Consider the following 12,703-nt stretch of genomic DNA (forward strand, 5'->3'; position numbering starts at 1 on the left):
TTTTTGTTTTCTTGTATGTTGCAGTGCACATACTGTAGTCCTCTACAGTAACTGATGACATACCTGGGTACTGCTCTTGTTTCAGCAATCATTTTAGGCCTTTTTGATTTTTGACTGAGTAGGAAGGTTTGCAGTTGTTTCTTATTGTGGCTTAAAACAAGAAAACCATGTGCAAATGCTTTTCCAGGAAGCTTGGTTTGTTGTCCCTGAAGAATTGATGATAAACCAAATGTGAGAAGATGCAACAGTTAAAATTCTGAGTAGGATTGATAGCAGTGAGGGAAGGCACATTGGAGAGACTGTGAACAGGCAGAACAAGAGGCATGATCATGACATAGCAGAATTGGTTCCATCTTGTAGTAAAACAGGGGGATGAGTTCTGGGACAGCACAGGGGCTCTGCACTACAATCATCTCCCCAAGAACTTTTGCCTTGTAATGTTGCCATCTAATCATCTCAAGGAGAATAAGGTGGCAAAGCCTCATTGCACCCATGGTCAGTGCAGCTGAGAGGCTGTTCTTGCTGTTGGTTCTCTCTGGCTTGGTTGAACATTGGGCAGAGACTCCATTGGCAAGAACTTTCCACGTGTCTCAATACAGCCAAATGTTGTTTATGAGATCCTGAATATCAGGTGTCCTCTTGCTTCAAGTCCTGAGTGCAGTATTCTCACATTTATAGCCATATCTGATCATCTGATGTCTTCCTTTCTCAAGAAAATGCATTAAAATAGCCAGCAAACAAACCATCATAAATTTCAGTGTTTGCAGATTGCTGGTGAACTGCTGTCTAGGTTTGATATAGTTCAGTCTGATGGGGCTTACAAATACTTTATTTTTGCTGAGAACTCAATTTCTGGAGGCACAATGTGGAAAGAACATTTTCTGCTGTAGTCACCACTCCATAGTCTCTAAGCATTGGGTGGTCTCCCACTGTCACTTGCAGGTGAAGGACCCATTCCAAACTGACAGGAAGAACAAAGTGTTGTAGTGCTGTGGGCAAGCAGAAGGTGAAAACTTGCTGTTTTACATTGAAATGAATTATTTGAAATGTTCAGTCCTAATTCAGGAACCATTATTTGAAATATAGCAATCACAATCTTGAACTGCTCAACAAGCTTTAAAGATTCAGCCTACTCCCATCTTTATATTCTTAGATGAGAGGTAATTGGCTTATACATGCAAATGCAGTTATTCAAAATTTCTGGTTTTTAACCAGATTTTTTTTTTTTTACCAAAGTTATTGGTCAGAACATCTTTGTGTGACTCATGGATATGTGCATTGAGATTTATACTGTGACCTCTCCAAACCAACTGGTGTAGAAGGTGGTTTAAATCTGGGTGAGATGGGCGATGTGGGTAAAGTAATCAGCAGCTTTCTTGCACATTGATTTCTCATATAGTGCTCTCTTACTAGAAATCAGCAGCTATTTTTCCTTTTTAGAGCATGTTGTTGATGTATGCTGATATGTTGGAAAGTACTGAACACAAAATCAAAGGTTGTGTAGCAGAGCACCTTTTTATCTTGGATTGATTCCTTGCATCAGCTAATGGAAAGATGGATTTGCTGACCTCCCTAATTGAGGTGACTAATAATACATTTGTGCAGAAAAGCTCCTAATCTATTAACAAATGAGTCATCTTTCATATAGTTGCTATTAATTTGAAAATATTAGATTTTCATATATATGGAAATGTTAAAATTCTCTTTCCCATAAGTGCCATAATAATTTATAATTACTTTCATGGGATGAGAGGTTCACAGAAACTGAATTTGGCATTTTAGCACCTTTTTCACAGATGCAATTTAGAAGTAATCTGTACTCTGTGTGAAATTGGGTGTGTTTTATACACATGCAAAATGGGATAAGATTGAACTCCTTAAGTTCTGTCATGGCTTGCCTGAATATAGATTAGTTTGATGTTTGGGTGTTGGCTTTTTATTTTTTTAACAGAAACCTCAGGCACAAGGATCCATTTTATCACACTGTGACAAAAGAAACTTACGTTTGCCAGACAGAGGGGACAGAATCTGCAAAGAATTATCTTATTGCAGTGTATGAAACTGCAAAAATGCAAATATGCTGTTTCTTTAGCAGCATGAGAATAAAAAATCAAAGCTCATATTTGTAAATAAATAAAGCATGGTGTTTAAGTAATGTAATACTAACCCAGTTTGGGCAGCCTGGTGGGAAACAGAGGTTCAAGTCAATATGTAAATTGTCGATTCCCCGATGAGAAATTCCAAACATTTGCCCTAATCCCAAAATGCCTGTTCTCAAGAAAGATAAGGGGCACTTAAAAAGAATCCAGTTTCTTAGTTCCAGGATCATAGCATGCTGACATTCAAAGGGTGTGAAACGTAGATTCTTGGAAGATTTGCAATTGCAAAAGCTTTTGAAGCACGGTAAACTACTGATGTAGAAGTACCTACCTTTGGAAATGTAAACACAGAGTAGCTGGGACTTACTGATATGACTTCAAAAATAATTTTCTTTTGAGTTCTAGCTGCCTACTAGACCATTTCTGGTGTCTTACAGAGAGCTCAAATTCCCTTAGGAAGTCAGAAGTGTCAGAATTATATTCATAGCTAAAAAACTGATAAATGTATGCTTTTTAGGATTTTAACAGGTTTGCCTATGCTTAATCAGAATTTTTATTTTTACCACACAGGTATGTTCACAAATTTCTTTAGAATATTTAGAATTTGCACAAAATTATTTTTAGAAAGTGTCTTGTTTTTACTGTGCATGAATTATTGTATAGAATCTGCCCACATCTATACTTTGACCATAGAAACAATTTACCTTTATTCTTGGTAAGCTGCTTCATGTTTAACATAGATAAAATCTCGAGTGTGGACATTTAGCACTGAGAGCTGGTGTTCTGCACTTACTCTGTTGTACCTTGCAGCCTTGTCATGGATGTGCCTGTGCACTGTGTATGAGTTGGTTGCATTGCAGGCTGCTTCTGATCTGCTTCCTTTGGGACTCTAAATTCATTCCTGTAGGCTTGTTTGGGGTTTGTTGGGGTTTTTTTGTACAAACAGGAGTAAAGGAATTAGGCTGCTGCACACTCCCCCCTTAAATAGGTCATTTTGTGTGAGTCTAGTTCAGCTGACAGATGTATTAGTGACAACTTAAACTCTTTATCTATAGCACTTTTTAACCATCTTGCCCTTCTGCTGTCTCAGAGATAGTACAACATAGGGTTGTCTTTAAAATACAGGTCCCTTTCTTTGACTCTCACAAATGAAATCCTATTAAAATCATGGCAGTATTTTGTACCTAAGCTTAACACTGTAAAAATCGCCCACTCATTTCCATTTCAATCAGGGTTTTGAAGCCCCTGATCCATCTTACAGGGAATATGTAGCATTTCTGGAATCAGCAAGTTCTGTTTCTTCACAGCCCTGCTGGACACCTGACATTAGCCCTTTTCCCAATGTCTTTGCATGGGCTGCAGCTGAATGTCAGCAGGGACTCCCTCAGCCAGCCAGGCTTTTGCTTCTGCAGGGCATCCAGCAGAATCCATTTCCCAGAAATGCTGCCAAAACTTTAACCCTTTGAGCACAGGAGGGAGTGATTTCACACAGGGACCAAATCCTCTTCTTCCCATTTACCATTTGGTCTGTTTTGAGCTGAGAGTGGTTCATCCTCTTATAAATGTTTGAAATACTTTTGTTGTGAGAAACATGAGGGTTATTGTCATAATGCAAAAGTTTGTGCATGTGGATTTGCTGGCAAGAAAAACACCTTTGCACTCTCATTTTATGGTGATGTACATTTGATGAATAGACATTACAGAATTGTCCTTCTCAAATAAAATATAATTATTGTATCTTTCCTTTCTAGAGAAATAGCATTGTATTTATGGTGAACTAAAAACAAAATGCAGTGTTTGTAGGTGCTACAAGTACATTTCAGACCTGCAATGCCTTTTGTAGCTAAAAGTTTGTGTACCTTGTCTTTCTTTGCCAGCTGTGAAAATAATTTGCTTAAGGACAGAGTAGCTGTAAACTGGCATCTTCCAAAACTTAGCTTTTTGAAATTTTGTGGGTTTTTTATTCCTAGGTTGGCTCCTGAAAAATAAATACAGAACTATGTGATATATAATAAAAAAGGAAACATGTTGTTGTGGTTTAACCACAGCCAGCAATTAACTACCACTCAGACACTCACTCTTTCCCTGGTGGGTAAAAGTGGGACAACTTGTGGGTTGAGATAAAGACAGTTTATTAGGTAAAGCATGAGGAATTAATTCCCTAGTTCCCATCATCAGGCAGGTGTCCAGCCCTTTCCAGGAAAGCAGGGCTCCATCCTGAAGTGATGGTGACTTGGGCTGTCAGATGCCATAAATCCAGTATCCCATGCTCCTCTTCCTTCCCCCAGCTTGTACTGCTGAGCACAACATCACCTGGTCTGGGGTGGGATCAGCTGTCCTGGCTTTGATCCCTCCCAAATACTTGTGCACCCCCAGCCCACTCAGTGGCAGGGTGGGGTGAGAGGCAGGAAAAGCCTTGACTCTGTGCAAGCCCTGCTCTGCAATAATCAAAATATCCTGGAGTTATCAACGCTGTTTTCAGCACAAATCCAAAACACAGCCCCATACCAGCTACTAGCAAGAAAAATAACTACCCCAGCCATGTACTGACTGTACTGGCTTTGGGGGATAACTGTAGAAGTGACCAAGAAGTTTTCAGGAATATCCAGTGTTTCAGTAATATTTTTATAAGAAGCTTTTATTAAATCTGCTGATTTCAGCAAAACTCTTGTTAGGGTTTTGTTCTTTTTTCCCCCCTGTGGACTGGAATTTCTGATTAAGAATTTGGTAAGAGTGAGATGAGATTACCCTAAGCAGGAAATAGAGTGTGGGAGTTGCTAAGGGGTCTCTTGGCTAATTTGAACAAAGTCCCTGACACTCTTCCCTTTATGATGCAGACATGTGAGGAATGCAAGCTTGAATTTTGAAGTCAGTCAATATTCAGATATTTGTGCAGAGCAGAAACTCTGTCCTTTCTCTAAGAATAACTTGTTAGAGATCCGCCCAAGAACATCTTTATTGCTTCCTGACTGTCATATGGAGATGAGTAAGAGCTTGAACCTCTCTCTTCCAGGTGGAAGCTTTCACACCACTAAATATTCTAGTAGGACCTCTCTTTTTCTTCCTGTCCTTATCACTACCCTCCATTCTTTTGCTCATGATTGAATCTTCAGTGTTCTGCCAGTGTCAGAGAAATTTTTTTGAAGTGGTTGAGTTTTGCAGAATGTAACAATACTTCCCCACCTCATTGTGACACATTTCTGTGACACTGTCACATAATTGCATGTTATGTTTTTCTCTTGTTTCTGGGAAAGAGTACATTCTGTTTCTTTTTGCTGATTTTTTCAGGCGTCTCTTGAATGTACTGTATTTTTTCGTGGTGTTCAAAAATGAAAGGAATTTTCTCGGTTTAACCTACTTAGAATTTAAATAGAGGAGATAAAGGGGAACTTTAACTATGGAAGTGTTTGGTGACTAGGTGCCTTGCAGAGCCCAGAGGTCTAATTTAGGCGTTTAGACTTCTTGAATAAATTATGGGATGAGTTGAATGTCTGATTACAGTAGTTACACAGACAGTATCTGCAGTATGAATAATCTAAATCAGGCATCCAAACCCAAATGAACAAATGCATATTGGAATATTCAACTGTAGCTTGGTAGGTCAAGCTCTGTCTTGCAAAGATGAGTTTGGAAATCCTTTCTTTAAAAAGCATATCACAATTTAATCCTTTCTTGCAAAATCATAGTAATAGCAGTGGCTGCTTCCTTTTGATCTAAAATGTAGGGTTAGAATACAGGTCTTGGCTGTAGAATATCAATTACATTTCTTTTTCTGACTGAGAAAGTTAAAATGCACATCCCCCACTTCCTTTGGAATGGTGAGATGATAAACATTTAAGTTAGTTGGAGGTATTGCTATTCAGGTCTTTCTGTTCTTATGTGTTCTACCAATTAGAATAGGAAGCTGTGCTCTCTTTAATACCTTCTGTCAGGCCTGCTGAATCTTTAAATATTCTATGCAAAAAGGAAAAGCTTCAACAGAGAGAGATGAAAGGAGCTGCCTGCAGCTCTCACCAGTACAGCTGTAGGTGCAGTCCTGAGACAGATTACCCTGAGACTGCAGCAGCAGGACAGCTTTGGGAACCTAATACCAGGAACTTCTCCATCATGGGCTGTACTCACACTGTGGGCTGGAAGCTCACCAATCTGCCAAAGTGTGGGAAATGTGAATTTGAGTCCTGGTAGCTGGAGGCAAAGATTGAATCGTGTTCTGCTACTTGGAGATGTAAATTTTGGGCTGCTGGATAAAAGTCAAACTCTGTGTCTATGCAGAGCCTGGTTGGTAAATTGACCCCTGGAAGTAATACAGGCAGAGGAACACTTGGTGTAAGAAGTTATGTGTGCACCATGTCCTTTTAGGACTTCTCTTTGAGATGATCCTGAAGGTGCTTAGCTCTGTCAAGAGAAAAATTTGTTGGACATAACCATAACTAGAGATCTGTGCTCACAAAAATACCTCTGTGGTTCATACATGTAGTTATAATTTCTAGTGAGGCTTAAAGATTAGTTTTCATTACTTAAAAAAACCAGGGAATCCTCAAGATTTGAGATAAGAGCAATAAATTTTGAGCAAAGTACAGGTTCATCATAATTGCTTTGACTTTAATTACATTGCCTGCATTAAACTGTTTCACAGAAGCATGATTGTTACTCAGTAGAGTATGGCATAATGAAGCTCAGTGGTATTAAAAGTATTTGTACATGTTTATTTCTAGATTAGACTATTTCAACATATTTTCCAATTTTCTTGAGATCTCTAGTCAGATCTTGGAAATTAATTCCCAGTGGCTAGTGTTGCATGAACTTGGGAAGTATTTTGCCTTTCTAGGATAGTTGCTGATTAGTCTAAAAAAATGGATGAGATGCTGGTAAAGCTTGCCTGCTCCTTCAGGGGGAAAATAATGTTTTCTTTGAAATTATATAGAAGACAAGAAGTTTTAACTGAAGAAGTAGTTTAGGTATGATTCCAGCTAGTAAAGAGAAGAGAATACGTTTTGCATACATTCTGCATGTTGGAAAAGAATGGGTGTCAGAAGCACAGAATAATTTTCTGTGGCACGTTTTCCAGTTACCTTTAACTGGAAAACAGTTTAACAGTTTTCCAGTTAGCTTTAATAATTAAGTTTGTTCTCAACTGAGCAGCAGTTCAGAGAACAGTGGGAGTTATTCCTAAACTCAACTCTAACTTTTCCATCAACTCCACCTCATCATTTTTCCTTGGAAACTGAATCCCAGGCAGTTGCTGACCAATTGTCAGGTATTCCAAACTCCCTTGTCTTTATTTCACAGACTGATGGATATCAGTAAATCCTATTTGTCACTAGTATAATTTTTTTTTTCCACATCATGTTTATTTGAATCATAAATAGATTTTGGTTCAGTGACCCAAAAGTGCCAGGGAGGCGTTTCTGCGTTTAGGGGAAATAATTTCTGTGGGTCTGAGACACAGTTTTTGTCTGTGTAACCTGAAATGACATTTCACAGCAGATCAGATGGTAAAACTGTAAGAATTTGGTTTGGTGATTTAGGCTATTGATGTTTATAAATAACCCAAGTTTGGTTCCGAGACACCATTGAGTAGAGGAAATCATTTCATTGAATCGATGATGTGGTTGTTCAGAAGAAGCACTTTTCTCGCCTGGCAGAAAGGAAATGCTGAAGTAGCAGTGTGTGGAGAGCCAGGTGGAAGCATGTGGGAATTTGTTTGTTAGCTGGAGGAACAACACACAGCTGGGCTGTGAATAAGTAGGGCTTCTCAAATACAAATGGAATTAACTCATGTATGGAATTGTAAAGTTATATCTAGTGAGGGTACTGTTTAATTGTAACAAAATTTGAGAACATTTTATCACTACTGCTGTTGTAGTCTTACTGACTTTATTGGTGGGGTATAGGTACAGATGAGGCAAAAGTTTTAATGAGTGCAGTAGGTTTTCATACAACTCAACCAACGTGCATTAATTGAACAGATGTAGTGGTTCTGATTGCCTACCTGTAGTGCCTCAGTTTCGAGGCTTGGACATGGTTCTGGCATTCTCACTTTGTCATTTCTCCAAACCACCGTCAATAACTGAACATTGAGATCTTTAATTGAAAAGAAGGTGATTTCTGAAAAAGTTTTGGAAGTCCATGTTAATTCCCTTCAGATATTTTTTCATCTCTTTCTTGAAAATAAATCTGAGCAGCCACCAATATATAAACACAATGTACCTTTTAGAACAGAGTAATTACTTGTTCTCTCACCTAATACACCTGTGCTGTGTTGGCACGCTGATTCTGTAACCTGAAGTGTAGTTGTAGATTAACCAAATTACTAACTTCCAGATATTGTGTTATTGAAGTAGAAGAAAAGGCAATTACAGCATCTTAAACCAACCACAGAGCTTTGCATTTAAGCTGATTTCAGTTTATGCTGATTCTGTAAAGGATGTTTCCATTTTCTTTTCTGCCAGCTCCTTGGCAGCACCTGCCACCCCTGCCTTACACCAGAATCAGCACTGATGTAGCCACACTGTCAACTCAGTTGGAGATGTGGCTGCCAAGACATTTTGTTTGGTGTTTGCTGGGGCTGATTTTCAGCCATCAGGTGAAGTGCTGGTCCTGTTGTCAGTGCCAACCAACTAAGGAAGGACAAATAGCAAGTCTGTTCCCTTTAGTGGCCTTAGGTGAGCTGACAGTGTAAAAGCAACTTTAGTTGTGAAAAGCGGCTCCTAGGCCAGAACACCAAAAGATGGAAAGCAGTTGGTCTAAAATAACTGACTTCTGCAAAGAAAATGGATTTGGTCTGCCTTTATGCACCATTCTGTAAAACCAAACTAACCCTTTGTGTTTCTAAAACAGATTAAAGGTAAGTAACTCTAAAGTAAGTCTGCTCTAAATGCTATCTGCTGTCTCTTCATAGAATCAGTGTGCTTGAGGTTGGTGGGAGGTCAGCTGGTCCAACCCCTCTGCTCAGGCAAGGCCACTTAGAGCCTGTTGCCCAGGGCCATGTCCAGACAGCTTTTTAATATCTTCAAGGCATTTTACATAAGAATTGTGATAAACATACTCTTGGAGTAATACTTAAACCCAAATCTTCTTAGTTTCTCCTTTTACAAATACTTGAGTAAAAGGAAGTACTTGGGTTTATAGAAAACACTAATTTTGCACCATCTTTACATTTTAGACCTCACCACTGTGTGTCTGCATCAAGCTAGATCATAGAATATAACTCATTCTAATATTTTAGCCTAATGAATACTGGAAAGAGCTGTATATCAGGTACTGGTTTTTGTAATAGAAATGTAGACCCCAGGGATCAGTGCATCCGACTTATTCACACTCATGCTAAGTTGTGAGCATGTCTGCCTCACTTAGGGGAGATGTATAACTCAGTGTGCATGTCATTTCTGGTAATCAAATATTTTTGCAGCGTTTGTACTTCTCTGTTATTGGCTTGATACTTCTGTGTTGCAGAGAAGAAAAGAATGTATTTATTGAAATATAAACGAGGACGTTTTTGTGGGCAAACGGTGCTTCTCCTGTATTGTCCCATTATATTAACCCACTGTATTCAGTCATTGAGACAGAATTTATTGTCTTGCACAACAACAAATTACTGCTGATCATTTGAGTGACTTCATATTCCTGTTTGTGAGGTGGTAACTTCTCTTCTATGCTAAAATCCTCATGCATTAAATTTTATTATGTGGCCCTTTTCCCTATGCAGCATTGATCTAGTTTTCTATAGTTGTGTTTCTTCATTACAAGCTGAAGTTTCTTCTCTAAGTCAAATGGGAAATCTGTGCTTGGTGTAGAGTTACTGCTGAAGAGCTTGGGAGCCTTCACAGCTGATTAGGTTTTGTGGGTGATATGTAAATTCTAATAGCAATGTGCCCCTCTGCTTTGCCAAAATAGTAATTCTGTAGTAATTCTGGGTCTTCCTCTGCATAAGTTGTTCTACAGGGGAGGTGAACATTTGGAAGGGTACTGACACAAGTTGCTGAAAGCCGCTGACATTTTCCTGTTTGAAGCAGTCACTCTCTCAAGCTGATGCAAATGGAAGAGTCACTGAAGCAAGAGTCTTCTAAGTGTTAAGCAACCTCTACCAAGGAAGGAGGAACTTGAACTTTCTGTAGTATAACCCAGTTTCACCTCAATTCTGGTTTAAAAAACCCAATCTTGGTCTCTTGGCACGGTGGTTTCCACTTGGTGGTTCAGAAGGTCTGATGTGGCTCATACTGTTTTCTTTATTTCTCCAGTGGAGGAAACACTCTGATTTTATTTATTTGTTCTTTCAGCATATGCAGATGACTATCCAGGCTCTCCAAGATGAGCTGAGGATCCAGAGGGACCTGAACCAGTTGTTCCAGCAGGACAGCAGCAGCAGGACCAGCGAGCCCTTGGTGGCAGAGCTGACAGAGGAGAACTTCCAGCGGCTGCACGCGGAGCACGAGCGCCAGGCCAAGGAGCTGTTCCTGCTACGGAAAACCTTGGAGGAGATGGAGCTGCGTATTGAGACACAGAAACAGACCTTAAATGCACGTGATGAGTCCATCAAAAAGCTGCTGGAGATGCTGCAGAGTAAAGGTCTGTCAGCAAAAGCCACTGAGGAGGACCACGAGCGGACACGACGGCTGGCTGAGGCAGAGATGCACGTGCACCACTTGGAAAGCCTTCTTGAGCAAAAGGAGAAAGAAAACAACATGCTGAGAGAGGTGAGTGACCAAACTCATCTCCAATCTTAAACTCCTCTCTGTCTCCTATCCATTTCATAGTTGTAAGGAAAGAATCTTCCATCCTCTCTGTAAGCTGTATTTTACATTAGATTCAACAAAATTTGCACATATTTTAAAACTTCTTTATGGCTTCCTTGCATGTACATTTTGGGGTTTTGTGCTGTTGGTCCCACTTTCCCTGTAGGCTCCATAGGAAACTCTGGAGGTGAATTGTCCCAAAGCCTGTAAAATAAATTATGAATTCTTCTGTTCTATTGTTGTTAGAGACAAAGTAGCTACCTGTATTTAGGTGAGAGCAGAGAGAGAAATCTTTGCAATGGATGATTGCTCAACAGTTTCCATGGAAACAGTCATCATGCTGTGAAGGGTATTTGATAAAACTATTAGCTGCCCTGGATGCACAACCAAAAAAGAGATTTCTTAAAGGGACACTGCTGCACACATAGGTGTAATGCCTTCTCACCATCCTTCTGAAAACAGAAAAACTATTGTTATGTCTGTATTGTACCTTAAAAGAGTACAGTGGCAGACATTCTTCACTATTAATAACTTTAAACTAATTATAACAAAATATAGTCTATATAGAATACAAATATTTTAGTAAAAGAAAGGAAAATAAATGAAAGAGAATGAGTTACTGTGTAGTCAGTGTTGTTACATTTTTTGGTATTATTAAATGCATTTTCCTGTTGTCGAGCAGTCTCCTAAAGTAATCGATTATTAACTTCTAAAAGGCTGGTAATTCAGCATGGATTGTGTAGATGCACAGATAAATATGTGTATGCATAGATTCAGTAGTGCTAAGATTCTGTGTAAAGATTATTTTACATCTGTAGACTGAAGGCATGAATTGATAGCTATCCATGTGTACCATGTATATGCATCTAATAACCTGTTCTCCACAGTGGTATCTCTCATGCTTCAGCATTTTTTGGGAAGCTCTGAGGGTATACAAGATTTAAGGCCCCTCTCTAAGAAGTCAAGAAAGCAAGGCCTGGAAGAGTTTTTTGAGATGAGTGTATGCAACACATAAATACCTCTTAATACCTCTTATTCATATGTTTCCAGGGCCTGACCCATAGTGCCTGTGCTCTTGCAAGCATTTATATAAGAAAGCTGGAGCCCATTGCATTTCTGAGCCAGATTTAGGCCAGATTTATTTTTTTAGAGCAGTAATCTCTTGAGTGTCTGGAGTGAAGATAATATGATTCCAGAGTTTCTGCACTCCAGTTTTTCCTTTATTTAGCAACCAATGATAATTCTGTTCCAATTCTTGTAACTATTTCAGGAAGAGCCTCAAATGGCTTCCATTTGTTTCTGCTCTAAGTCCAGCTACATAAATGAAAAGCTGGCAGGAGCTGTGCAATTTTTAAGGAATGCAGTTGCGTTCGTTCCTGCTGCAGATGAGTAGATGTTGCAAGATAAGAATTCTTGTTTCATTCACACATGTTTGGAAATCATCAGTCATTTAAATGCTAGTCTTTATGGTAAAAGACTTCCTAGAGGAGGTAGAGATGATCTACTGACTTTGAAACTGCAAATGTGATTAATCAAATGTTTTAAAATTAATTATTCCTTGCTGCTTACCTAGCCCTGATTCATTGAGAAGTATGCAGGGAATAATGTAATTTGTAGCTCAAACCATGGATGTGATGTGGGATCCAGCTGCGAAGCTGAGCACCCTTGTAGCCTCAAACACATGGTGCCATATTATCTCCTCATGGAATTGGGTGACCACAGGAATGGTTTTGTTTGTACCCGTGTGTTGTCCTTGAGCTCTGAGCAAGGCTAAGCTAAGTGACCTCAAACTTACCTGCATCAAACTCAAGTCTCATACCTGGGGCTCTGGCAGGCTTGAGAAAATCAGAGGGACTTGCAGCTGACTCC

The 12,703-nt window shown here is 39.3% G+C and overlaps 1 protein-coding gene across 10 annotated transcripts in view; it reads left to right on the forward strand.

Annotated features, from left to right (window-relative positions):
- ERC1 (ELKS/RAB6-interacting/CAST family member 1) overlaps nucleotides 1-12,703 on the forward strand; it is a 274,434-nt gene that overhangs the window by 49,413 nt on the left and 212,318 nt on the right. For all 10 annotated transcript variants that reach the window (XM_084206748.1, XM_084206754.1, XM_084206752.1 and 7 more), the window contains exon 3: nucleotides 10,379-10,795. In XM_084206748.1, coding sequence (XP_084062874.1) covers nucleotides 10,379-10,795 — 417 coding nt within the window. The remainder of the gene's footprint in view (nucleotides 1-10,378; nucleotides 10,796-12,703) is intronic.

The sequence above is a fragment of the Fringilla coelebs genome (assembly GCF_963513975.1).
Source record: "Fringilla coelebs genome assembly, chromosome: 5".
NCBI classification, from domain to species: domain Eukaryota; kingdom Metazoa; phylum Chordata; class Aves; order Passeriformes; family Fringillidae; genus Fringilla; species Fringilla coelebs.